Genomic DNA, 27,920 nt, shown 5'->3' with positions numbered 1-27,920 from the left:
AACGGATTTCCCGCCTCGTCGAAGTTTTCTGATGTCTGTTCTTGAGGTCTGCTTGAATCTCCGATCGCATAGATCTGATGATACTTTATTTTTTCTATTTTTTCAAGATCGGTGACACCATCATATAGACTGGCGAAGACCTTTCCCACAGTAGTAGATTTGTCGATAAAGTCGAAGTTGTCGACAATATCAGAATCGCTGCTTATATTGGAGTCCGCAGACGACTCGAAAGACATGTCACTGAAGATCTTGGCGAGTTTTTCGCTTGCCCTGGTGCTGATGAAACGTGGCGAGGAGATTTCTTCGTTGCCTGACTCGACCGATGATGCCGAGCTTGAAGAGTCAGTATCGACCGCTGAGAACCTCGAGAAGGTCGGGATTTCGAGACGATACGTTCCCTCCTTTCCGACGCGAAAGTGGAACCTTCCGAACGTCATCTCCGTGGGCTCCTCCAGATACGCATATGCATCCAAACGGGAGGGCGGGTGAGGAACAAAATCAATGAAACCAGTTTCGATCTGTTTACCTCTGTCCATGATATTGCTTGCTATCGACGAAGTCGACGATCCTGAACGTGCCATCGAGATCAGCTCCTTGTCGCCTCTAAATCCCACAGACGGCGCCAATTGACAAGGTATCAACTTGTCAATGTCTACAAGTAGTAGACTAGGGTTTCGTTGGATGTAGAGGGCAAGTAGATCTCGAAGGTTTCAGCCGAAAAGTACTCGACGATTGCAAAACTAAGGTTTAGAAAACAATTATCCGATCTTTTCTTTGTCCCTCGACTCCCCCTTATATAGGAGGCGGAGCCGAGGGATTCGTGATGTACAAGTTTACAGAGTTCGAGAGGGTTTCCGACCCGTCCCGCAAGATTACACTTTACACTTCCTATTACAACTCTATCTTTCCATAACAACATATTGGGCTTCCGAATCTTCTTATCTTTCGGGTCGTGGGCCTTGAATAAATCCCGGGTACCATCTTCGGCAGGCCCATTGGGGATGCCTATGTCACTTGCCTCCCTACTAGCTCTCTCGACCGTGAGGAAACCTCTCAAACCCTTCACATGCGTTCCTCCCTCGTCCTCGCATCCGCCTTTGCTCCCTACAGCCAGAAGCGCACCGCCACTCGCTTGCAGCCCGTCCCTCGACCTCCTCTGCTCCTTAGACCCCGTCTCGCTATGAGCGGTTGCACCTCTGCCTGCCTATTCGCCGACGTGGCACCGTTAGTCTTCCACGCGCCTCCAACAATCTCTGCCCTCTGGCACGTGGCTGCCGCCTCCGGTTCCTGCATTTCATCAGAGCTCGGAGTAGGGAATTGATTGAACAAATTAGCTAGGTAATTTCATCGCTAGTTATTTAGTTCAATTGGATACACTAATTGGATTAATTTGTAATTGAACTGATTTGTTAATTTGACAATTATTTGTAATTGATTGAATGTTGCATAAACACAAGATGAAGAGACTTTCTCCATCGATCTTGAAACTAAACCAGTCAAAAAATCTAAATGCTCAAACAAAAGAAGCTCCTCGAAACAAGGAAACTCCTCAAGCCGAAGAAGCTACCGACACTGAATTAACTCCCCAAAGTGGACCTTCAACTTCAATCTCAAAGCAAATGAAAACCTTGCATATCGTGTTTCCAACGTCAATATTCGTTGCTAGAAGGGAGTATATTAATCTGGGTCCATGTCAACCTTTTGGTCACAAATATAAGAGGACATCTTTGGAAAAGCTGGTAGACTTAGAAGCTTTCATGATAATTTGTTTAAGAATCATGGTGATTGGTTGGAGTATTGTGTTCCTAACACTACAAGAAAAATGATATTTCATGAAAGGACCTTTTCGTCACGCAAAATAGGTTTTTTGTCACCGAAAATATGCCCGAGACAAGACAAGACCGTCATGAGGATCGTCACCAAAGCTCTGTCATAGAAACTTTGGCGCGCCAGTACGCAATATTTCATCATGAAAAATTCTATTTTCGGTGGCAGTAAAACTTTTGTCAACGAATATGTTTAGAGGTGATAAAAAGATTTGTCACCGAAAATACGAAAACTTTACCAGTTCCTGCCAGGGGAGGAACTCGTGGACCATCTTGGGGACCAAAGTGGGCTTTGGCACAATATTGTCAAGATGAAATTTTATTCTAACAATGCATTTGGCCCGTTTAATTTACAGATCTGTCTGTTCTATCATGTGGGCTAAACAGTTGGCACGCGCTTGCTTGGGTTGTCATGGTCTGTACGTTGCTCATGTGGATGTTGTCGAGTGGGTCTAGAACGTTGTGACGTGGTATTATGTCATGTGGGGTCAGATAGTGCTAGAAGGTGGGTTCGGATGGTGCTGGCAGGTGGGACCAGGACGATGCTGAAATGTTGGACCGAGACAGTTTGGATAGGTGGAATCAGGATAGTTCTGACAAAGGGACCGGGGCGGTTTTGAAAGGTGGTACCGACACGTTGCTTCCATGCGGGACTAAAACGTTGCAGTCATTTGGGTGACGACGTGAGAATTCCTGTCACGGTTTGAACATAATATTACAATTTGGATAATTTGAAATGCTCAGCGAAATATCAAAACAAATAGAATTGGCACACAAATTTTTTTACAGCATATATTATCTCACACATAGCGATTACTTATGACACACTGATCGTGTTGTAATACAAACGACAGACATAGAAGACTCAAAAAACAAGCTTGCAACATTTGATAATGATTAACAATGCATCATGATGGTGGCGCAGATCATTAGTTGCTCTAGGATTATTGCTGCAATGTCCTTAAATGTAAATTCATTAGGGCATCCAATTCTTGTTGCCTCTTTTCATATGTCAAAGCCTTATCTTCCCGATTTTTTATGATAGCTGGAATCTTTTCGTCATACTACTTTCTTAGATCATCACGTATCACATCCTAGGTTTGCATCATATTTGACATCATATCCTTATACATGTCTGCTGCCCGTGTTGCATGTTCCTCCTGATATGCAAACCTTTGTTCTAACTCTCTCATGTGTGATGCTGGATGATGATCTGTCGGATGCTTGTCCTCACGACCTGGCTAGGTGTCGTGTTCTCGAAGGCTCCGCCGGCGAACTTCATTGGGCAATTCATGCCTGGAGATTGCACGATCGGGTTGGATTCGGTCGCAAGCACCCGTGTTTTCTCTGACCGTTTGGTTTCAGATGGAGCGTTGTGAAGCTTTGCTGGCTGTTACCATCATGGGGCACGTTTTCTCGTTCCATGGTGAAGTCAGCTGGCGGAGAATGTCATGAAAGCTGAGATCCAAGGACTACCAATGGTGATTCGAGTATTTGTGGCGACGAGGAATTGGTTTGGTGATTCGTGAATTCGGGCAGCGGTATTGTAAGAGGGGCGGAAGCACGAGAGAAGTTCAAAGGCTTACCTTTGAGGGTGAAATATCCATTTCAAAGTCTAGTCTTAATTGGTTGTGACTTGTTGAAGGAATTGTTTTGTGAGGAGGATTTTCTTTTGGATGAAAACCTAAGACCTATGATCGGCGAGGATGGTGCTTGTGCACTGTTCCCTTCTTGGATGTGTCGTTTTTTGAGAAACTTGACTTTTGGTGTTGTTTTGGTGGTGTTAGTACTGCTATTAAAAGGAATAGATCATTGTAGCGAGACTTTTCTTTTATTGTATTTTTTCTTCCTTTTTAGAATGTGTACATCTGTAATGCCGCTAGAGCAATGCGTTGTTGCAGAGGTAGTGTAATTGGTATCTTCATGTTCAAGAAAAGATTAGAGCTGGAAGGGAATGGCACATCACAACATAGGCCGGTTGTATGTATTTCACGAGGGTATTACATCGGTAGAGTACATACGTGTACGGTAGGTTTATATAGATACCTAGACCATATGTTGTAGTTAGGATCTAATACCTCTGTTTCTTAAATATAATATGTTTTGCTAGGCCATAAAGATTGGAAAGTGTTTTTGCCTTGGGAGCTCTCGTGATCCCTGTTTAAAATAAAATTCAAAATTCATATTTATAATTTTAAAAAATTCTAAAGAATAAAACTGGACATATTTAATGATGCAACCTATAGGCATGCAAAATTACAATGAGAAATTCTTTGTATTATGGGCTATCCAAAAATGATAAAGGCTAATAAAATTTGAAGCGTTGAAAATATACATATTCCCATCTACACTGGTAATTTTTGAGTAGCTCAAAACGCAAAGTACATAAAGTTTATATTTAAATTTCAATGTATCTAGACGAGGTTCAATGTATATATTTCAATGTATATATTTAAATTTTAACAAAACTCCGACAATCTTCTATGTACTCCCTCAATTTCACTAAGGTTGTCTCGACGAGTTTCATCCTCGGGGTATACGAATCTCGCGCAGCCTGCCCTGCCATCAGTTGGTCTGCAGTGCAGCCATTCGAAAGCCAACGGCTATATATGTTCAACGGCTACCCATTCAATCAATCGTACACTCGTACCGCCTCGGTAACCATTCTCCTTCAGATCAGATCCCCACCAACATCCCAACGCCTCCCTCCCTGTCTCAGAGACCTGGCATCAACGTACGTAACCGCCATCCCATTCTTAGCAACACACCCTCTACTATATAACCGCGCCGCGACGACAACACCAGGATAGATACGACACTCCATCAATAAAACACAGCCGCATCCATCCTGTAATAACGTGCCGTTCCTCCGCACAATGGCCACGAGAACAACAACAGCCATGTCGTGTCTGTGCTACGCCCTCCTCGCCGCCACCGCCGCCGCGCTCCTCGCCACGGCCACGGCCGACCCTGCCAAGATCGGCGTCTGCCACGGCCGCGTGGGCAGCAACCTCCCCGCGCCAGAGGCGGCCGCGGCATTACTCAGGCAAAACGGCATCACCAAGGCGCGGCTCTTCCTGCCAGACCCGGCAGTCCTCCCGGCCTTCGCCGCGGCCGGCATCGACCTCACCGTCGGCGTGCCCAAAGAGAACCTCACCTACCTCTCCACCTCCGGGCCCGACGGCGCGCTGCAGTGGCTCCGCGCCAACGGCCTCGCCACCAACCCCGTCGCCGCCCGCCTCCGCTACCTCGTCGTCGGCAACGAGGTGCTCTACAACAACCAGTTCTACGCGCCGCACCTCGTCCCCGCCATGCGCAACCTCCACGCCGCGCTGGCCGCGCTCGGGCTCGACCGCGCCGTCAAGGTCTCCTCCGCGCACGCCTCCTCCGTGCTCGCCGTCTCCTACCCGCCCTCCGCGGGCGCCTTCGACGGCGCCACCCTGGACGTGCTCCGCCCCATGCTGCGCTTCCTCGCCGACACCGGCGCTCCCTTCATGCTCAACGCCTACCCGTTCATCAGCCACCTCAGCGACCCCGCCAACGTCCCGCTCGACTACGCGCTCTCCTCCTCCTCCGGCACCGCCGCCACAACCGTGGTGCGCGACGGCGCGCTGGAGTACACGGGCCTGTTCGACGCGACGGTGGACGCGGTAGCGGCGGCGTTAGAGCGGGAGGGCTTCGGCGGGGTGGCCGTGGCGGTGACCGAGACCGGGTGGCCGACGGCGGGTCACCCGGACGCGACGCCCCAGAACGCGGCGGTGTACAACGGAGGGGTGGCGGACAGGGCGGCGCGGGGAGCCGGCACGCCGCGACGGCCAGGGACGCCCGTGGAGGTGTTCCTCTTCGACCTCTACGACGAGGACGGCAAGCCAGGCGCCGAGATCGAGCGGCACTTCGGCATCTTCAAAGCCGACGGCACCAAGGCCTACGACATCAGCTTCATCTAGATTTAGAACTTGTGTTTATTAACTGTTCGGCGATGTTGATTTGTGTATCAACTGGCTGCCGTATCCATGCATTTTTCTTGGCATTTCAAGCCTAATCTGCTCACTCTTGATGTATTTCTCACTCACTTAATTACTGGTTTGCTATTTGCAACTGATGATGTCCTGAACTTGCTGTCGAACTTATCTGTTCATTGCCTCAAGGTCAAGGGTGAAGAAACTGAATATATCTATGTGCATTCGAAAATGTTATTCTCTGAACCCTCTTTATTACTATGTTGCACAACACGACCTGACGGAAATTGTTCAGGTGACAGTATTTTACGCAAACAACAGCACTCCTCTAGACTATCTAGTGAAGAAACTGAATCTCTCGGTGCATTCCAACATGTTATTCTCTGAACCTTCTTATTACTATGTTGCACAACACGACCTGAGGGAAATTGTTCAGGTGACAGTATTTTACGCAAACAACGGCACTCCTCTAGACTAATTAGTACTCCCTCCATTCCTTTCTATAGTGCCTATAGATTTTTGGCATTTGTTTCAGAATATAAGGTTGTAGCTTAGCTTTTTTTTCAATTACCCCCTCCCTGTTCAGCTCCCAAAATTGTTATGGTAAGTTAGGAAGATATGGATTTCCCAAATTTTACGTTGATCTCAAATCGTTCAGCTAGGGGTCTTGTGTAAAAAATACTCTTGCGCTAATTTCCGTGCCAAAAAACAATAGGCACTATAGAATGGAACAGAGGGAGTACTGAGTATTTGCTAGTACACGAGAGAAATATTTGCTACAGTACACGAGAGAAAATCTTCAATTCTTGCAGTCGTTTGACATGCAGTATGATATGGTTACTGACTATTGAGTACAAGATGACACTGTTCAAACATAGCTTTGGGGCTGATGTCCTAGGTTGTATACCAAATTGCTCTGTAGTCTCTTCCGCATCCTCAAGAAACAGGTTCGAATTTACAGATGCAGTCGTATATGTTCCCGTTGAAAAGCTTCTCGGCCAACCTCTGATTCTTAACCATCGCAAGCTGCACATTCAGTTCAGTTTGGTAAGCTCACAATGAGCATACAGGATTGAGCACAAATATAGCATTGCTTGAAGCTTTGATGACGCTGTTGTTAGCTCAAAGATACTTGCAGATATGTTAACAAAACTCAGGATCGGCGATTTGTGGAAACGACATACCTTTAGAGCATCACACTTAAAACGGGCGTTGAGGTTGGTATGCAGTGCTCGCCCCATGCCCTCCAAGATTAACTGCATAACATCCAAAACCAAAACCAACAAATCAAACATCTCTCCAGTTGACTACACACAAGGAAATACATTCAGTTGGAAGAGCTTCAGCCTTCTTACCAGATCTGCATCCTTCGCAGCAGCTGCAAGCTCCGAGCTAACCTGCCGGAAATCAATACAAGGGCTGCCACATCCATTCTCCACGACCATTAGGGGCACTGATGCCGGTTCATCCTTGGCATCATCTTGGATGCCAGCCATGGCATCGACTATCAATCCACCAGCTTCTGCAGCTTTCCGAAGGATACCGCAGTGCTGTGTTACATAACGACCGATAAAGCACAAGTTAGATGCATCAGCAGGTAGCACAACTAGGATGGACAAGGAGAATAAAATCCCGTTCACTTTGTACCTTTGCAGCTTCAGCTACGATTTCTGGAAGTTCATTGGCCGTAACATCATTCAAAGCTGGTAATGAGTTTGCAACCAGAACCACCTGCAGATAAGTATTCTCTTAATGACTTACGCTAGGAGTATGAATACCACTAGAAAGAGTAATCACTAAATTGTTATTCCACAACATTGCTTAAACTGCAGAAATCATCTTTCTATCAGTTCTGGACCTTCTGGGTGACACAAATATAATGCTGTGTATATTTTCCATTAAGGAGAACAGAAATGCAAATCAAATACATTATGAGAATGCGATGTATTGCTTGTTCCAGGCCCATCGACCCATGATTCAATCGCTTGAAACAGCAAAACTGGACCAAAAAAAAAAACAGCAAAACATGTGTTTCTTTTAATTCAAACTATAATCCGGAGCAAACCTAACAGTACATGTTTCTTCTTAACTTTGTATTCTCAATTTATACCTCAATTCCATTGCGTAGAAGTTCTCGTGCTAAAGGAAGCATCCCAAGGACCACATCAGCACCCGAGTTATCAACAGAAATAAGTGCTCTTTTGTATGGTTTGTCTTTCTTAAGCATTCTCTTCTTGAATATATCAAAATCATCAATCTGAAACAAAAGATAACAGTATAAATACCATGGCACAATTATCTGTTCTTGTATTAGCACGGCTCGCAAAATATAACTTGGATAACTCTTGCATTGTAATAACATATAAATTTCAGATCTGGAATACTTGCCCGCCAAGGACGTTGCATCTTCTTGCGGCTCATGTAATAAATTTCTATTATAGTTCCTTGGTGATAAAGGTCCACACAAGCTTTAGACCCCCAGTCAAATATATTCGCAGCAAGGACACCTTCAATTAGGGCAAGCAATCTAGCTTCCTGAAAAAAATCAAGCATGAAAGTAAACTCAGAATTCATAACTAGACTTCAAACTGAGTTAGATTGCTGAGGTACTGGACAACAGCATGTGGCCTGTCAAAATAAGCATGCAGACAAAAAAATCAACATAAAACTGTTTACCATGACAATGGCAGGTGGACACACCAGGTCTGTTTGTCAGTTAACATAACAGTTGGCATTTTTTAAAATTATTCTAATATTTTTTGTTGCGAGATGATTAAAAAATTAGGTTTTTTTCTGCATGCTCTACCGGTGGAGAAATAAGGGAAAGCTTCTCTCTCATACCTCATCCATACTATCAAGTTCCATCAGTAGATCAGGTAAAACAGCCAATGAAGCTTCATTTTCCCTGCATTGCAGAAAAGATCAAACAATTTAAATAGCAGAGTAGAGATAAATGTTGACAACCATGAAGAGAGTATGACCTAACCTTTGCTTGATACTAGCATATGCATCAAAAAACTGAAATTCTCTCAAACATTCTTCTCTCAACTCCAACAGGTTGGCTAAACCGAATTTCCCATAAGCAGCAGGCTCCTCCATCAACCTAAACTTACAAAAGTTAGTAACAAAGTGATATCAGGTAGTTGAAGCATAAGTAAGTATGCCAAACGTTTCTGGCTAACTTGTGGCCAAGAAAAATGGATCTACGAGTGTGGGCCATGAAGCCAAGAAAGTATGGCGAGTCATATTTGTGCCAGTGAACCAAGGACCAATGTTATACAGTTGCATTTGTGTACCTTGCCAAATGAGCAGAAAAGGCATGTGCAAATGCGTCGCCCCGTCGTTTGGCGTCATCAGTCCCACCTTCGCTAGCAACCGCCTGCAAATAACAGTATGCATTTAGTCACATAGAATACTTTTCATGTATCCACATGGAATTTAGTATAAATCCATACGTTGTTGATGTAACAGTTTTAATGTCAATTATTTTCTGAACTGTTAATCTAGTAGCTTACGGAACCACTACTAACTTCAACATTAATAGTGGCTCCATGCCTACTTAAGCTAGGTGTTGAGCCTGTTGTATGGTTTTCAACCGATTTTCCCTTAATTAACTGGGTATTCTGTTTTCTTCTTAAGCTCCTGTCCGGTTTCGGGAAAAATGCTAACAGTGATTAACAAGAACAGTAGAGTTTTTAATGGAAAATCTACTGTGCGCGGAATGCCTGCTTAATTATCCAAAGAGCTAACACGAATTGGTGTTTAAGTAGGACAAATTGAAGCTTTGATAGGAAATTAATATCAAAGACTTAACAGGTTTGGCCTGCCCTCCTAGGACTCGTGATAGTGGCTACAATGCTGGCCCACATGACACGTGCTTGAAGGCCGACAAACTTACCCAGACCGCCAATAATAAATTGGCAACAAATATTCAGACAGTCTATTGTTATCACAGTGGCATTCAGTGACAAAATTCAGATGCCTTGCCTTGTAACTAAGCTATACAAGGGTATCTGCAAGAAGTGGATCATACCTTCTCCATAAGATCTGGTAGATGGTCTGACAAAAGAGTGAACCAGTACCTAGCAGGATACATTTCACATATCATCAAAGGAATCATCAAAACTCAGTTGCTCTAATATATTTATAGATAAGGAAAAGAAGAATACTTGAACTCGTCCTGGTCGAGATCGATAGTGTTTGGTTCATACCTGCAGTACAGATTGCATATTACAATTCATTCACGACACATAGTTGTGTTGAACATGATAGCATTTGTTATTTCACTGCCAAGCTAACATCCAGTAAAACCGCTTGCCCTCGAGTAATATCCACAAAGTGACCAAAACTCCTTGAGTTTTTTAAGCTCGGACAAAGACCTGTTTGGCTGAGGCACAGTTTTTTTTCATGGAGATCACAGTCTTGGATATATGGTGAAGCATCTCAGTTACTTAACTAGATGCTTCACAAAGTGGTTAGGTTACATAACTGTAAGCTTCGTAGGCAAGTATTAGCTCATAATTTTGGAGTCTTTGAGGTAATGAAAGTGGAGCTCCAACTTCTATACTCCCTCCGTCTCATGAAACTTGTCGAAGATTTGACTAAATTTAATATGTATCTAGTCTACATACTAATAGTGTCTAGATACATCCAAATTTTGACAAATTCAAGACAACTTTCCTGAGACGGAGGGAGTACTTAGTTTTACTTGGTCTTCTTTGGGTTGAGAAATAGGATCCAACTATCTAGCCAGACCCTTGGTTCCAAAATTTTATTAGACATGGTAGAGATGAGAGCTAAATAGTTGTGCTTACGTCTTTGGGTCTTCCAACAATGGAAAGACATCCAATGAGGGTACAAGATGAAGAACACCAACATTTAGAGCTGCACTTGCATCAGACCGCAAAATGTCACCCTTGGAAGTCGGCCTTTCAAAGCCTCCCATGCCTGTCGTAGCAGGAGCTCCCATAGGTACAGGTGCTGTAATCTGAGTACCTTTCTGCACAAACTTCTCCATCCATGATATCTGACAAGTAGAGTTCCATATCAAAATTTATCGATCTTGCAATCCATACAGAACAGAGAATACATGTAATAAAATGTCGGTAATCAAGAATAGATGTTCTTGCCTTCTCATTGAGGTCCCCCAGAGGAGGCCCATGAATCTTCCCACCAACATATGGAGCACCCATTGGGAAACGCTCAACTAAGTGATGTGCACTCAAGTCATCAAGACCATGCTTCTCGTAACTCATAAATGCGCCAAGTGCTCCTAGAAAACCCTCATGACGAAGAAACATGGCTTTTGCTTCTCCTTTTGACCTTTCCGAAACAAAGGTTGCAGGAACATATTATACGAATACGGCATGAGGGGAGAATTATTTTCAAAATTAACTACATTAGTGTGGCAACACATTCAAAACTAAAATGTGTTTGGAATGTTTACCAGAAATTTACTGCAAAAGAAATGGTGTCCATGGTATAAGCATGGCCACGGATGAAGAATCCACCAAAGAGTATCCTCTTTAGTCCATAACGAAGTGCATTAAGATAGGAAATCTACAACAACAACAAAAAGATGAGTCCAGCAACTTCTATAACGTGCAATGTTGCCTATACTATCACGAAAATGTTACCGGACAATGGACATCCAGTTTCTCCTTAGACCTAGTGGTCGAGTATTAAACTCAGCTGAATTTTGGAGCTTTCGGTTATATTTATTCTATTAATAAAATTTGTTGAACCATAAACTCCAAGTGGCACCGTCTTTGTTAGCATACAACAGCTAACAGAAAATATCTAAGTTCATTGAACACCATGCTAAGTGACATTCAACCTTTGACGACAAGGAACCTATTTGAATTTGAATACATTGTTAAGCACTGGCGTATGAATCAGCTTCCGCAGTGTTAGCTCCTAGGCTCGTTATGTTTTCAAATCCACCAATGCCTACGAATAATAGCTGAGTTTTACAAATTTCATTGTAATAACAAAAATAAGACGAAATTAATTATATTGATTCTTTCGACAGAAGAATGCTACTGTTCAGTGTTGGACACTTGAGCTTCTGAATATAAAGAGTAAGACAAAGCTCTGCGTTCAGATAAGCTCCCAAGCTTTCATAGTATAGATCATTTGCTCGAATTTTTTAAGTCAACAAGAACATTACCATGTTTGAATATCTATGAAAACTTTGAAGCGGCAAGGGCTGAGGCATTCTTATCAAAATACTATGTCAATCTACTCAGCATTTGTGTTAAGCCAGAGAAAGTATCAATAAGATACCTGACCAATATTATATGAAATCATTCGTAGGAGAGAGAGTGAAATGTCCTCGGGTCTATATTCCGATAGTTCCTTGTTATCTGAAATCGTCTTCCCAAAACTAGAGGCAATTGTTGACGCTGAAAGGCCAATCTGCCAGAAGCATGCAAGGATTAGTGCATTGCAAAACAAGAACTCGGGACATTGACACGGTAAATGTTACACATTAGTACCAGTTGCGGCAGGCAATTTTCACAATATATACCGAAGTCAATGTCCATAATAACTTAAAGGTGGCCATAAATGATAATAAAATAGTTTCCAACCAATGCTAATGATTACCTTGGAGTAGTCCAGACCACCATATATATCTCCTACAAGCATGTCAATGGTGCTGTTGTCTCCACGTTGGCTCAACTCTAGTAACTCGTCAAAACTGAAACAAATTCAAGATTTCAAACTTCTGTGAAAAAAAGTATGATGTCTTTGAACAAACAGAAATGGCACCTCTTGCACTCTGTCATTAACCTCCCCAATCCCCAGTATGTACCGCCACCAACATTTGTTCCACTTACTCGTTGAAACTTCCCATGCCCATCAACCTTTGAAGAACAATAATTAGCAAAGATCCAGTGAGAATAAAAAATCAACCTAAAAGTTACCTTGATTATGCTGACACCAGATCCAACATTAACTAGAAGGTAGGGAAACATATCATTCTGATCAATTTGCACGTATTCTTTTTGGCCATCCATGTGTGTAAAAGCTTCATGGCGTATAGCCTGGCAAAAAATAAAGTCTTCATAACTACCACATAATTTAAATATCTCAATGTGACCACCCTATGAGATGATGTACTTAATGACATGATACATTTTGAACTATCCATTATAAACACCACGTACAACATGGAACTGCATTGTAGCATGCAGCCTAAATAGGGATATTGCCAATTTAGAAATAGAACCTTAAGCAAAAAATTTGATCCAGCTACAAGGCAGTCCATTTCATCCTCCTTCTCAAGACTGACTCCCAGTCTTTCCTTAAAGAGATCAGCATACTTGTATGCTCCACCACCTGTTGCCTTTCCAGAAAATATCATATAATCAGTAAGACATGTAATTCTAATTCCACAAATCAAGTAAGGAAGAATAGTGCAAATACCACGACTTCCCTTCTATATAGTAGAAGTAACCATCAAGACTATTTGATCATATTTTTTCATTCAAAAGCAATTAATGGGAGAGGAAGAAATTTACGACTGGAATATCTATGATGTTATCTTCTAGATGCCTATTTTCGGTTTAAAAAAAAGTTTTACGTGCCAGAAACCCAGAACAAATTTTAATCCTATTTACAACCACCACCGCTAACCATGTACACTAACAAGATAGCATTAGGAAAAAGAGATTGCAAACCACAATGTCCGAGTGTAACGGACACTAGCTAGCTTTTCGGGGTATGGTAAACCAATTTTCAATAGATAATGATGATGTTGTATCATTAGTTGTTACCTTGATTACAATGTTATCAGGCTGAACTCCTGAGCGCCACGAAGGTGAATCAACTCCTGCAGCATAAAACTACTACTCAATTCTAAGAAGATACAAGTTAAAAAACAGTAAAAAAACATCACAACATAGTGAAGGAAGGAATTAGGACATTATGCCATTCAGTGTTTATCATCAACCAAAATTGACAAATAATTTAGTGATATTTCTTTGTGTTTTCCACTAATATAATTATATCCATAATCTTAGCATAATGTGAGCATACAGAATATTTGTGCACTCGACAGTACACAAGATTCGATATGTGTACAATCCAAATTCCACAGTAGTAGTCCGTAAATTGTATTAAAACGAAGTACTGTTTGCATACCACCCCGGTGTAGTTGTTTGGAAGAAATGAAGTCCAAACACTCGTTTAGCTTGCCAGTCTCAAATTTGACAAAGTGGAGCCTCCCTCCAAGAACGGGGTAACTCCTCCTGGCACCCGTAAATATCTCAAGCCTTCTCTTGGTGGAGAGCTTGCGTTTATCCTCGGTGTCCGCGTGCCGGGAGAAGTATACCAACTTTATAAGAGAACCTGGAGGAAAACATAAAGTTCAGTGACTCAACAAACAGACTGTATGTAGCTCTCATTCAGACTGATGACTGAAAACAGAGCTTCTGAACAAAAATACCAGATGCAGGCAACTAATACGGTCGATTAGCAAGAGTATGGATAACGGGGTTCACAATGATCAGTACTGAGCAACACAGTGAGCCCGGGACAAAGCCTCCATCCACCTTTCAAGCACTATTATCTCCCTTTCTCCCATCTTAATTTAGTTATTGGAAAAATGAAAGCTACCCCACGTCATTCAGGAAGTGACTACACACTCCACTGTGAGCATCTCAGTCCAAGAGCTTATATCACAATAAGAGACACGATGAGATACTGCACTGCTGGTGGATGATGCACATCAGCAAAACGAGGCAGGTCTGGTTATTAACAGCATTGATTAGCAAGAGCATCCTCAGTCAGTACTCAGTACTGATCAGCACAGCAATCCCGAAAAGGAGAGCCTCCATCCACCGATTAGATTTCAGTCGAACACTCAGGGAAACCAGCTATAGCTCTTCCATGCACTGATTGACTCCACACTACACTGCACTACCTCACTCTATAGTAGGCTTAAGAGACAGACAGACGATGCTGGCATTGCTGGTGGAGGACGTCGGGCATGAGCGTCAGGGAAAGCAAGCAAGCGCGGGCGGGCGGACGTACCGCCGATGTCGAGGGCGAGGTGCGAGATGTCGTCGGACTGGTTGGGCAGGAGGATGGTGGGGTTGCGGTCCTCGAGGGCGCCGTGGATGGCGGCGCCGCTGAGGTCGAGCTGCGGGCGCGAGCCGGACCGGTGCAGCATGGTCGAGGTCGAGTTCGCCGGCGCCTTGCCCTTCGCCTCCGGCTCCGCCTCGTGCTTCACGCCCTCCTCGAGCGGGATGGGGGCGTCGCCGCTATTATTGGCCGCCATTTTAGGCCAGCGGATTGGATTTGGGGATCAGTGGAGCCGCCACCAACCGCCCACCTGCCGGCTGCCGCTGCTGCTTTGGGGAGATCGAAAATCGCCAAGCAACGGCAGACAAAAACGGAATCGATCGATCGCCAAGGTTGGGGAATTGAGGAGCGACTAGGTTGGGGATGGGTTTGGAATTGGATCGCCTCGACTACCTCACTGCGTGCGTCGGCGGGGTGGACTCGTGGTGGTGGTGCTAGCCAGTTCCAGGACTTTTGTGCGGCCGTGCGTGTACAGGTCAAAAACAGTATATTTTCAGGGTTTCTTTTTGGTTTTACTTTCACAATGGATTTACAGTGGAATCTCAGAAAGTAACTCGATTTTTTGTCTCAGGAAACACGGTACAAACTATACGCACCTCTCTATAAACGAACACACTCACACCTATGCTATAAGCACCTCCGAGAGGTTAAGTCTTACTGAACCTTGAGATCGATGAGTTCACCATGTCTCGCTATCGATGTGAATGTCGCCTCAACCAAAGGTTTAAACAGGCTGAAGCATGCCCTCCAAAAATGTAAAAAAAAAATACTACTAGTAATCTTCCAAAGGAGGCCCATTAGCAGCTGAGTATTACAGGCTTTGGCCCAACTCGCACACAGGCACACAGCATCGTATTCCATCCGAACTTCCGCATCACGACCAGCGAGGAGAGGCAGAGACGGAGACGACTCAGGCAGTCAGGCAAGGCGGCGGCCACGACCAGCGAGGCGGCAAGCCGGCGAGCGGCGACAGAGGAGGGGCTAGGGTCCTGGCGGAGCGTCGCACGCCCGCACCCAGAAGGCGACGCGTGGACGGCGGACGCACCTGTCACGACATATTACCTGAAGACAGCGCTGACGACCACCAGGCGGGCCGCGAAGAGGCAAAGCATCAGGGATGCCCATCTCTAGGCCCAGAAGGAAGCCCAAGACGCAGCCAAGGCTCCGGGTGCAGCCGCACCACGTCGCGAGGACAAGTCCGTGCCTGGACGGGAGTAGAAGGATCTATCGATTGACTATTGTAATGAACTGCTGTGAGCAGCTTTCCCTTCTTCCTCCTCCTATGAACACATATGTTCATCTGGATTCGATCCCCTCGGCCAGGGTCAAGGGGGGCGCGCCCCCCTATGGTCTGGCTCCACCAGGACTCCACCGACATCGCCCTTCCACCTATATAAAGCCTCCGTCGCGAAAACCCTAGAAGAATAAGCCACGGGACGAGAAAAGTTACGCAGCCGCCGCCATCGCGAAGCCAAGTTCGGGGGACAGAAGTCTCTGTTTCGGCACGCTGCCGGGACGGGGAAGTGCCCCCGGAAGGCATCTCCATCGACACCACCGCCATCTTCATCGCCGATGCTGTCTCCCATGATGAGGAGGGAGTAGTTCTCCCTCGAGGCCGATGGCTCTACCGGTAGCTATGTGGTTAATCTCTCTCTCATGTACCTCAATACAATGATCTCATGAGCTGCCTTACATGATTGAGATCCATATGATGAGCTTTGTATCACTATTAATCTATGTGCTACTCTAGTGATGTTATTAAAGTACTCTATTCCTCCTTCATGATGTAATGTGGACAGTGTGTGCATCATGTAGTACTTGGCGTAGGTTATGATTGTGATCTCTTGTAGATTGTGAAGTTAACTATCACTATGATAAATATATTATCTTGGATTTATGATTTGACGTGGATATCCCTATGAGTGGTGTTTGTCAAATACTTGATGAACTCTGAGCGGAGTTTTTGTAGCCACTACACGATTAGTGATTCCATTAGGAGAGTTATCCAGAGTAGCACTATTATACACTCTAGAGGTTACTTTAATATGAACTCCGGATTCACTCTCCACGGTGTGACGGTGACGGTGTGCGCATCGTGTATGTTTCCTTTATGAAGTTGTGGAGCTTGTTAACTCCGGCTTGAGGTGTGCTTTTGTAGCCCTACACAATGAATGGTGTTTGTTATCCAACAAGAGAGTGTAGCATTTATTTATTCAGTTATGTGATCAATGTTGAGAGTGTCCACTAGTGAAAGTATGATCCCTATGCCTTGTTTTCAAATACTGCAAACATCGCTAGTTTACTGTTTTATTGCATCTTTACTTCCTGCAATATTACCACCATCTATACCACCTGTGTTTTACTATCTCTTCGCCGAACTAGTGCACCTATACATCTGACAAGTGTATTAGGTGTGTTGGGGACACAAGAGACTTCTTGTATCTTAATTGCAGGGTTGCTTGAGAGGGATATCTCTGACCTCTACCTCCCTGAGTTTGATAAACCTTGGGTGATTCACTTAAGGGAAACTTGTTGCTGTTCTACAAACCTTTGCTCTTGGAGGCCCAACACTGTCTATAGGAATAGAAGCGTGCGTAGACATCAAGCTATTTTAAAGCGCTGTTCTCTGGGGATCACGAAGAAAAGTTACACCACAGAGAATTGCCTCCCACGGTAACAAGCTATTTTCTGGCGCCGTTGCCGGGGAGGTAAGGTAAAAGGTATTCACATCCTCCGACTACTAAGCTATTTCTTAGCACTATTGCCGGTGTGTGAGTGCTCGAAGATATTTCCTTTAGATCCTGCTTTATATCTTTTTGTTTCTTGTTTTCACTAGTTAGGCTTAATGGAAAACAACAACAAAATGAGAGATCTTTATGAACTTTATCTTGAATTAGGACATGATGTGTTTGAAGAGAGAATTAAAAAACCCATGGAACTTTATATGCATGCTAATGGGAATGTTATTAGTATGAATGCTTTGAACACCATTGTTGCTAATGCTATGGAAAATTCTAAGCTTCGGGAAGCTGGTTTTGATGAGCATGATATTTTTAGTCCCCCAAGTTTTGAGGAGAAAATTTTCTTTGATGATACTTTACCTTCTATTTATGATGATTATAATGATAGTGGTATTTTGGTGCCACCTACTATGGAGGATAAAGGTTATTATGATTATACCATGCCTGCAATTTATGATGATTACAATGATGGTTATGGTAGTTTTACTCCCACCATTACTAATAAAATTGATTATGTTTATGTGGAGAGTAATAATTTTATGCATGTAGCTCATGATAAGAATGTTTCATGTGATAGTTATATTGTTGAGTTTGTTCATGATGCTACTGAAAGTTATTATAAGAGAGGGAAACATGGTTATATGCATCTTAATAATATTAAGTCTCCCCTCTTTATGTTGAGAATCTTGAAGTTGCGCTTGTGTTGCCTTTCTATGCTTGTCGCATTATGCTTACATGACTTGTTTATTTACAAGATTCCTTTCATAGGAAGTGGGTTAGGCTTAAATGTGTTTTGAATTTGCTTCTTGATGCTCTCTTTTACTTCAACTCTTATTTCTTGCGCGAGCATCATTAAAATTACTGAGCCCATCTTAATGGCTATAAAGAAACCACTTCTTGGAAGATAACCCATGTTTTATTTTGCTACTGTTTTGTTGCGTCTTGGAAGTTGTTACTACTGTAGCAACCTATCCTTATCTTTATTTTATTGCATTGTTGTGCCAAGTAAAGTCTTTGATAGTAATGTTGATACTAGATTTGGATTACTGCGCAGAAACAGATTTCTTACTGTCACGAAATTTAGCAGCCCCGTCTGTAGGTAACTCAGACAAATCTGCCAATTTACGTGCGTGATCCTCAGATATGTACGCAACTTTCATTCAATTTGAGCTTTTTCATCTGAGCAAGTTAAGTGCCCCTGAAATTTCGTCTTTACGGACTGTTCTGTTTTGACAGATTCTGCCTTTTATTTCGCATTGCCTGTTTTGCTATGTTTGATGGATTTCTTTGTTCCATTAACTTCCAGTAGCTTTGGGCAATGTCCAGAAGTGTTAAGAATGATTGTGTTACCTCTGAACATGTGATTTTTTGATTATGCACTAACCCTCTAATGAGTTTGTTTCGAGTTTGGTGTGGAGGAAGTTTTCAAGGGTCAAGAGAGGAGGATGATATACTATGATCAAGAAGAGTGAAAAGTCTAAGCTTGGGGATACCCCCGTGGTTCATCCCTGCATATTTCAAGAAGACTCAAGCATCTAAGCTTGGGGATGCCCAAGGCATCCCCTTCTTCATCAACAACTTATCAGGTCACCTCTAGTGAAACTATATTTTTATTCCGTCACATCATATGTACTTTACTTGGAGCGTCTGTTTGCTTTTGTTTTTATTTTCGTTTTGTTATTTTCATTCTCTGAATAAATTCATGCTTGTGTGGGAGAGAGACACGCTCCGCTTTTTCATATGAACACATGTGTTCTTAGCATTACTTTTAATGTTCATGGCGAAGGTTGAAACTGCTTCGTTCATTGTTATATGGTTGGAAACAGAAAATGCTTCATGTGGTAATTGGTATAATGTCTTGAATAATTTGATACTTGGCAATTGTTGTACTCATATAGATCATGTTTAAGCTCTTGCATCATGTACTTTGCACCTATTAATGAAGAACTACATAGAGCTTGTTAAAATTTGGTTTGCATGATTGGTCTCTCTAGGGTCTAGATATTTTCTGGTTAAGGTGTTGTTGCCTGCCAAAACTCACCGGCGAGCAGTGGTTAAGCAACACGAAGAGCCGGGAGACTCCCACGACCGCTTAGTGGGCCCTGGCGTCTCGCGTCGTCCCGCAAAGTCCCAGCACACGTCCTGGCGGTTGCAAGGGCATGCCACCTGACCTATACCTGATCAGGAAGGTGTTGGATTGCTTCGACTAGTCTCCTGCATGGTAGACACGTAAACATTAAATACGAGCCCGATCGGCTCTCAGGTTGCCCTGTGGATCGGCTCAAAGAGCCGATCGCCCCATGGTTCACGTTGGATTTACGATGGCATGGGGCTCTGGCAATCAAAACAAAGCTAAACCAATCTACGACAGTTTAGGGTTTTCACCGCATAATCGGAACATCCTACGCGTAGTTGGGCCTAGCAGATACGGAAGATGATGGAAACTATCCCTAAAAGAGGCCTAAAAACCAACGTTAAGTCAATTCTCGGAACATCCCTTATAGGAACGGTAAAACAACACCTCACGCACTACCGGATCATCCAACCCCAGCATAAGGCCTAATCATGCAGATATTAAACTAATCCTTGAGACAAGGAGCAACTATAACAGATTGGATCTACTAAGTAACGAATAAGCAAGGTGCTGCCCTTACACCTATTCAGGTGTAAGGACAGCTAGATATCGAGGGACGGCATTGCTAAGCAAATATGCATAAGAAAAGCATCAACGCAAGCCCCAGAACATCTACGATAAATAGTGTTACTCGCCATCAACAACGCTTCAGCACGAGTAACACAAGGTAATCGAATAAACGTGTACTGCCTAGATCGCAAGATGCGATCTAGGCAGCATGATGCTTACCCGGAAGAAACCCTCGAAATAAGGGGTGGCGATGCGTCTGGTTTGTGTTTGTTGTGAACGTGATTGTCCTCCTTTCTCAATAACCCTAGATACATATTTATAGTCCGTAGACTTTCTACCGTGGGAGTAATCCCAACCGTGTACGAGCCAAACTCTATCTTTTAATTCTAAATACGATCTAATAATATACAGATACACGGGCAATTTAGCCCAAACTCTCGTGCAAGGCCGCTTCAAATATCCTCCACGTGCATCTTTGATGTCTACTTCCCCCTCCTTTTCCTGTAGACAGTGTTGGGCCTCCAAGAGCAGAGGTTTGTAGAACAGCAGCAAGTTTTCCCTTAAGTGGATCACCCAAGGTTTATCGAAATCAGGGAGGAAGAGGTCAAATATATCCCTCTCATGCAACCCTGCAACCACAAAGCAAGAAGTCTCTTGTGTCCCCAACACACCTAATAGGTGCACTAGTTCGGCGAAGAGATAGTGAAATACAGGTGGTATGAATATATATGAGCAGTAGCAACGGTGCCAGAAAATAGCTTGCTGGCGTGTAGTTGATGGTGGTAGTATTGCAGCAGTAGTAACACAGTGAAACAGTAAACAAGCAGTAGTAACGCAGCAATATTTAGGAACAAGGCCTAGGGATTACACTTTCACTAGTGGACACTCTCAACATTGATCACATAACAGAACAGATAAATGCATACTCTACACTCTTGTTGGATGATGAATGCATTGCGTAGGATTACACGAACCCTCAATGCCGGAGTTAACAAGCTCCACAATTTGTTCATATTTAAGTAACCTTATAGTGTAAGATAGATCAAAAGACTAAACCAAGTACTAACATAGCATGCACACTGTCACCTTCATGCATATGTAGGAGGAATAGATCACATCAATATTATCATAGCAATAGTTAACTTCATAATCTACAAGAGATCATGATCATAGCATAAACCAAGTACTAACACGGTGCACACACTGTCACCTTTACACACGTGCAGGAGGAATAGAACTACTTTAATAACTTTGCTAGAGTAGCACATAGATAAATTGTGATACAAACTCATATGAATCTCAATCATGTAAAGCAGCTCATGAGATCATTGTATTGAGGTACATAGGAGAGAGATGAACCACATAGCTACCGGTACAGCCCCGAGCCTCGATGGAAAACTACTCCCTCCTCATGGGAGCAGCAGCGGTGATGAAGATGGCGGTGGAGATGGCAGCGGTGTCGATGGAGAAGCCTTCCGGGGGCACTTCCCCGCTCCGGCGGCATGCCGGAACAGAGACTCCTGTCCCCCAGATCTTGGCCTCGCGATGGCGGCGGCTCTGGAAGGTTTCTGTGGGTTTCGTCAATTGGTGTCGAAGTTTTAGGTCACGACGGCTTAAATAGGCGAAGAATCGGAGTCGGAGGGGCCACGGGCTGCCCAAACCATAGGGGGGCGCGGCCCCCCCCCTGGCCGCGCCGGGGTATGGTTTGGTGGCCCTGTCCCCCTTCTCTGGCGGTTCTCGTGTGTTCTGGATGCTTCCGGTGAAAATAGGAACTTGGGCGTTGATTTCGTCCGATTCCGAGAATATTTCGTTACTAGGATTTCTGAAACCAAAAACAGCAGAAAACGAGAACGGCACTTCGGCATCTTGTTAATAGGTTAGTTCCAGAAAATGCACGAATATGACATAAAGTGTGCATAAAACATGTAGATAACATCAATAATGTGGCATGGAACATAAGAAATTATCGATACGTCGGAGACGTATCAGCATCCCCAAGCTTAGTTCTTCTCGTCCCGAGCAGGTAAAACGATAACACAGATAATTTCTGGAGTGACATGCCATCATAACCTTGATCATACTATTTGTAAAGCATATGTAGTGAATGCAGCGATCAAAACAATGTATATGACATGAGTAAACAAGTGAATCATAAAGCAAAGACTTTTCATGAATAGTACTTCAAGACAAGCATAAATAAGTCTTGCATAAGAGTTAACTCATAAAGCAATAATTCAAAGTAGAGGTATTGAAGCAACATAAAGGAAGATGAAGTTTCAGCGGTTGCTTTCAACTTATAACATGTATATCTCATGGATAATTGTTAGTGCAAAGCAATATAACAAGTGCAATATGCAAGTATGTAAGAATCAATGCACAGTTCACACAAGTGTTTGCTTCTTGAGGTGGAGAGAAATAGGTGAACTGACTCAACAATGAAAGTAAAAGAATGGTCCTCCATAGAGGAAAAGCATCGATTGCTATATTTGTGCTAGAGCTTTGATTTTGAAAACATAAAGAGAGCATAAAAATAAAGTTTTGAGAGGTGTATGTTGTTGTCAACGAATGGTAGCGGGTACTCTACCCCCCTTGCCAGACAAACCTTCAAAGAGCGGCTCCCATTTTATTTTATTTTTGGGTGGCACTCCTTCCAACCTTTCTTTCACAAACCATGGCTAACCGAATCCTCGGGTGCCTGCCAACAATCTCATACCATGAAGGAGTGCCTTTTTATTTTAGTTTTATTATGATGACACTCCTCCCAACCTTTGCTTACACAAGCCATGGCTAACCGAATCCTTCGGGTGCCGTCCAACAATCACATACCATGGAGGAGTGTCTATTTTTGTTAATTAATTTGGGACTGGGAATCCCATTGCCAGCTCTTTTTGCAAAATTATTGGATAAGCGGATGAAGCCACTAGTCCATTGGTGAAAGTTGCCCAACAAGATTGAAAGATAAACACCACATACTTCCTCATGAGCTATAAAACATTGACACAAATCAGAGGTGATAAATTTTGAATTGTTTAAAGGTAGCACTCAAGCAATTTACTTTGGAATGGCGGAAAATACCATGTAGTAGGTAGGTATGGTGGACACAAATGGCATAGTGGTTGGCTCAAGTATTTTGGATGCATGAGAAGTATTCCCTCTCGATACAAGGTTTAGGCTAGCAAGGTTATTTGAAACAAACACAAGGATGAACCGGTGCAGCAAAACTCACATAAAAGACATATTGTAAACATTATAAGACTCTACACCGTCTTCCTTGTTGTTCAAACTTAATACTAGAAATTATCTAGACCTTAGAGAAACCAAATATGCAAACCAAATTTTAGCGTGCTCTATGTATTTCTTCATTAATGGGTGCAAAGTATATGATGCAAGAGCTTAAACATGAGCACAACAATTGCCAAGTATCACATTACCCAAGACATTTATAGCAATTACTACATGTATCATTTTCCAATTCCAACCATATAACAATTTAACGAAGAAGAAACTTCGCCATGAATACTATGAGTAGAGCCTAAGGACATACTTGTCCATATGCTACAGCGGAGCGTGTCTCTCTCCCATAAAGTGAATGCTAGGATCCATTTTATTCAAACAAAACAAAAACAAAAACAAACCGACGCTCCAAGAAAAGCACATAAGATGTGATGGAATAAAAATATAGTTTCAGGGGAGGAACCTGATAATTTGTCGATGAAGAAGGGGATGCCTTGGGCATCCCCAAGCTTAGACACTTGAGTCTTCTGGATATATGCAGGGGTGAACCACCAGGGCATCCCCAAGCTTAGAGCTTTCACTCTCCTTGATCATGTTGCATCATACTCCTCTCTTGATCCTTGAAAACTTCCTCCACACCAAACTCGAAACAACTCATTAGAGGGTTAGTGCACAATAAAAATTAACATATTCAGAGGTGACACAATCATTCTTAACACTTCTGGACATTGCTCAAAGCTACTGGAAGGTAATGGAACAAAGAAATCCACCCAACACAGCGAAAGAAGCAATGCGAAATAAAAGGCAGAATCTATCAAAACAGAACAGTCCGTAAAGACGAATTTCTAATAAATACTTCCGTTGCTCAGATCAGAAAACTCAAAACTAATGAAAGTTGCGTACATATCTGAGGAACACGCACGTAAATTGGCATATTTTTCTGATTTTTCTACAGAGAAAACAGCCCATATTCGTGACAGATAGAAATCTGTTTCTGCGCAGAAATCCAAATCTAGTATCAACCTTCGATTAGAGGCTTCACTTGGCACAACAAAACACAAAACTAAGATAAGGAGAGGTTGCTACAGTAGTAAACAACTTCCAAGACACAAATATAAAACAAAGTACTGTAGCAAAATAACACATGGGTTATCTCCCAAGAAGTTCTTTTCTTTATAGCCATTAAGATGGGCTCAGCAGTTTTAATGATGCACTCGCAAGAAATAGTAGTTGAAGCAAAAGAGAGCATCAAGAAGCAAATTCAAAACACATTTAAGTCTAACATGCTTCCTATGCAAAGGAATCTTGTAAATAAACAAGTTCATGAAGAGCAAAGTAACAAGAATAGGAAGATAAAACAAGCATAGCTTCAAAAATTTCAGCACATAGAGAGGTATTTTAGTAACATGAAAATTTCTACAACCATATTTTCCTCTCTCATAATAACTTTCAGTAGCATCATGAGCAAACTCAACAATATAACTATCACATAAAGCATTCTTATCATGAGTCTCATGCATAAAATTATTACTCTCCACATAAGCATAATCAATTTTATTAGTTGTAGTGGGAGCAAATTCAACAAAGTAGCTTTCATTATTATTCTCATCATCAAATATAGGAGGCATATTGTAATCATAATCAAATTTATCCTCCATAACAGGCGGTACTAAAAGACCAATATCATTATAATCATCATAAATAGGAGGTAAAGTATCATCAAAGAAAATTTTCTCCTCAATGCTTGGGGGACTAAAAATATCATGAAAACCAGCTTCCCCAAGCTTAGAACTTTCTATATCATTATCAACAATGGTGTTCAAAGCGTTCATACTAATATTACTACCAGCATGCAAATAAGATTCCATAGGTTTTTTAATTTTCGCATCAAACAATCCATGTTTTAAATCAGGAAATAGAGTAAGAAGATCATTCTTGTCCATTATGCCAAACTAGTGTAAACAAGAAACAAAAAGTTGCAATTGCAGGATCTAAAGGAAATAGCTTCGAGTACTTACAATGGTGGAAAATAGCTTGGTAGCCGAGGTCCGGAGTGTGAGTACCTTTTACCTTTCCTCCCCGGCAACGGCGCCAGAAAATAGCTTGATGTCTACTTCCCCCTCCTTTTCCTGTAGACAGTGTTGGGCCTCCAAGAGCAGAGGTTTGTAGAACAGCAGCAAGTTTTCCCTTAAGTGGATCACCCAAGGTTTATCGAAATCAGGGAGGAAGAGGTCAAATATATCCCTCTCATGCAACCCTGCAACCACAAAGCAAGAAGTCTCTTGTGTCCCCAACACACCTAATAGGTGCACTAGTTCGGCGAAGAGATAGTGAAATACAGGTGGTATGAATATATATGAGCAGTAGCAACGGTGCCAGAAAATAGCTTCTTTGGCGTGTAGTTGATGGTGGTAGTATTGCAGCAGTAGTAACACGGTGAAACAAGTAAACAAGCGGTAACGCAGCAATATTTAGGAACAAGGCCTAGGGATTACACTTTCACTAGTGGACACTCTCAACATTGATCACATAACAGAACAGATAAATGCATACTCTACACTCTTGTTGGATGATGAATGCATTGCGTAGGATTACACGAACCCTCAATGCCGGAGTTAACAAGCTCCACAATTTGTTCATATTTAAGTAACCTTATAGTGTAAGATAGATCAAAAGACTAAACCAAGTACTAACATAGCATGCACACTGTCACCTTCATGCATATGTAGGAGGAATAGATCACATCAATATTATCATAGCAATAGTTAACTTCATAATCTACAAGAGATCATGATCATAGCATAAACCAAGTACTAACACGGTGCACACACTGTCACCTTTACACACGTGCAGGAGGAATAGAACTACTTTAATAACTTTGCTAGAGTAGCACATAGATAAATTGTGATACAAACTCATATGAATCTCAATCATGTAAAGCAGCTCATGAGATCATTGTATTGAGGTACATAGGAGAGAGATGAACCACATAGCTACCGGTACAGCCCCGAGCCTCGATGGAGAACTACTCCCTCCTCATGGGAGCAGCAGCGGTGATGAAGATGGCGGTGGAGATGGCAGCGGTGTCGATGGAGAAGCCTTCCGGGGGCACTTCCCCGCTCCGGCGGCGTGCCGGAACAGAGACTCCTGTCCCCCAGATCTTGGCCTCGCGATGGCGGCGGCTCTGGAAGGTTTCTGTGGGTTTCGTCAATTGGTGTCGAAGTTTTAGGTCACGACGGCTTGAATAGGCGAAGAATCGGAGTCGGAGGGGCCACGGGCTGCCCAAACCATAGGGGGGCGCCCCCCCCCCTGGCCGCGCCGGGGTATGGTTTGGTGGCCCTGTCCCCCTTCTCTGGCGGTTCTCGTGTGTTCTGGATGCTTCCGGTGAAAATAGGAACTTGGGCGTTGATTTCGTCCGATTCCGAGAATATTTCGTTACTAGGATTTCTGAAACCAAAAACAGCAGAAAACAGAAGCGGCACTTCGGCATCTTGTTAATAGGTTAGTTCCAGAAAATGCACGAATATGACATAAAGTGTGCATAAAACATGTAGATAACATCAATAATGTGGCATGGAACATAAGAAATTATCGATACGTCGGAGACGTATCAATCTTCTTCAAGCCCATCTCAATTACGGCCCATCTCCTGATTTGGCCAAAATCTGGGGATAACACATGCCCCCCTGGTTTTGGTAATGATAATTTCAAAACCACTCTGTTTTTCCTTCGAAGGGTCATGTCGCAGCAGAGCAGAATCGTTGCAGTATCCTTCATCATGACGCCTTGCCTTCTCAACTTCTCCGCATGACCTGGCACCACTTCCTCGGAAACTGATGTGGCATTGAATCTCCACTATATCCCCTCTTATTTAACCGTTCCAAACAGTTTGCCACTTCATCCCCTTGCTCTGTTCTGGCCATCGGCACCAACAAACCCCAATCTCAAAGCAATGTCTTCCTCCTCTTCCTCCTCCGCCTCGTCGGATCTCTCCTCCCAAACCTTCTCCTCCTCCTCCTCCTCCTCCCGCGAACCCACGCCAGAGTGGGATCCGGTGGCGGCTCAGATGGCGGCGCACGACGAGCACGCCCCAGAGGAGTGGGACCAGGAAGACCACGCCTCCTCCGTCTGGTCTGAGGACGACAAGTCCTTGACCAGCGGAGATGAAGACCTCCAGTTCCTCGCTGATGGGGAACTGGAATCGGAGAGCGAGGACGACTCGTTCTCCTGGGACGACTACACCTCCTCCGAGGAAGAGGAGGAGGAAGATGACAACGACGACTCCCTCGAGGGTTACCCACCGGCGAAGCGCCTCCGCACCTGGTGGGACGATGATGATAGTGACGATGACGAGGAGGACGAGGCTCCCGTAGAGGGCTACGGGAGCAGCGACGAAGAGCCCGCCAGCAGCTGCGCCGGCGGCAGCGAT

The 27,920-nt window shown here is 43.5% G+C and overlaps 2 protein-coding genes across 2 annotated transcripts; one reads left to right on the top strand and one right to left on the bottom strand.

Moving 5' to 3' along the window:
* The first annotated feature begins 4,632 nt into the window (after window positions 1-4,632).
* Window positions 4,633-5,952, top strand: LOC127302596 (glucan endo-1,3-beta-glucosidase-like). Its single transcript, XM_051333093.2, has one exon. It carries the CDS (start codon window positions 4,703-4,705, stop codon window positions 5,771-5,773), a length of 1,071 nt encoding a protein of 356 aa, XP_051189053.1. The 5' UTR covers window positions 4,633-4,702; the 3' UTR covers window positions 5,774-5,952.
* A 500-nt stretch (window positions 5,953-6,452) lies between these two features.
* LOC127302595 (pantothenate kinase 2) lies at window positions 6,453-15,315 on the bottom strand. The gene is made up of 22 exons (XM_051333092.2): window positions 14,822-15,315; window positions 13,931-14,137; window positions 13,564-13,619; window positions 13,017-13,133; window positions 12,712-12,831; window positions 12,557-12,651; window positions 12,392-12,485; window positions 12,071-12,202; window positions 11,232-11,344; window positions 10,915-11,107; window positions 10,600-10,811; window positions 9,955-9,996; window positions 9,819-9,867; window positions 9,082-9,164; window positions 8,772-8,888; window positions 8,627-8,690; window positions 8,174-8,320; window positions 7,896-8,042; window positions 7,433-7,516; window positions 7,141-7,335; window positions 6,970-7,041; window positions 6,453-6,811 (listed from the first exon to the last, which is right to left on the bottom strand). The coding sequence occupies exons 1-22, from the start codon at window positions 15,066-15,068 to the stop codon at window positions 6,722-6,724; spliced, it is 2,676 nt and encodes an 891-aa protein (XP_051189052.1). The 5' UTR covers window positions 15,069-15,315; the 3' UTR covers window positions 6,453-6,721.
* Between the last annotated feature and the right edge of the window lie 12,605 nt (window positions 15,316-27,920).

The sequence above is a fragment of the Lolium perenne genome, chromosome 5 (assembly GCF_019359855.2).
Source record: "Lolium perenne isolate Kyuss_39 chromosome 5, Kyuss_2.0, whole genome shotgun sequence".
Classification (NCBI taxonomy): Eukaryota; Viridiplantae; Streptophyta; class Magnoliopsida; order Poales; family Poaceae; genus Lolium; species Lolium perenne.
Note: the sequence above shows the minus strand (reverse complement) of the source record. Positions and strands in the feature narration are given on the sequence as shown.

Excerpts from the sequence above, each read along its gene's own strand:
- LOC127302596 (XM_051333093.2), top strand. The coding sequence starts at position 4,703 with ATGGCCACGAGAACAACAACAGCCATGTCGTGTCTGTGCTACGCCCTC.
- LOC127302595 (XM_051333092.2), bottom strand. The coding sequence starts at position 15,068 with ATGGCGGCCAATAATAGCGGCGACGCCCCCATCCCGCTCGAGGAGGGC. Across the intron at positions 11,108-11,231 it reads TCTTTTGCAGTAAATTTCTG|GTCAAAAGGAGAAGCAAAAG; the intron begins GTAAACATTCCA and ends TGTTTCGGAAAG. Across the intron at positions 8,321-8,626 it reads AACTTGATAGTATGGATGAG|GAAGCTAGATTGCTTGCCCT; the intron begins GTATGAGAGAGA and ends GATTTTTTTCAG.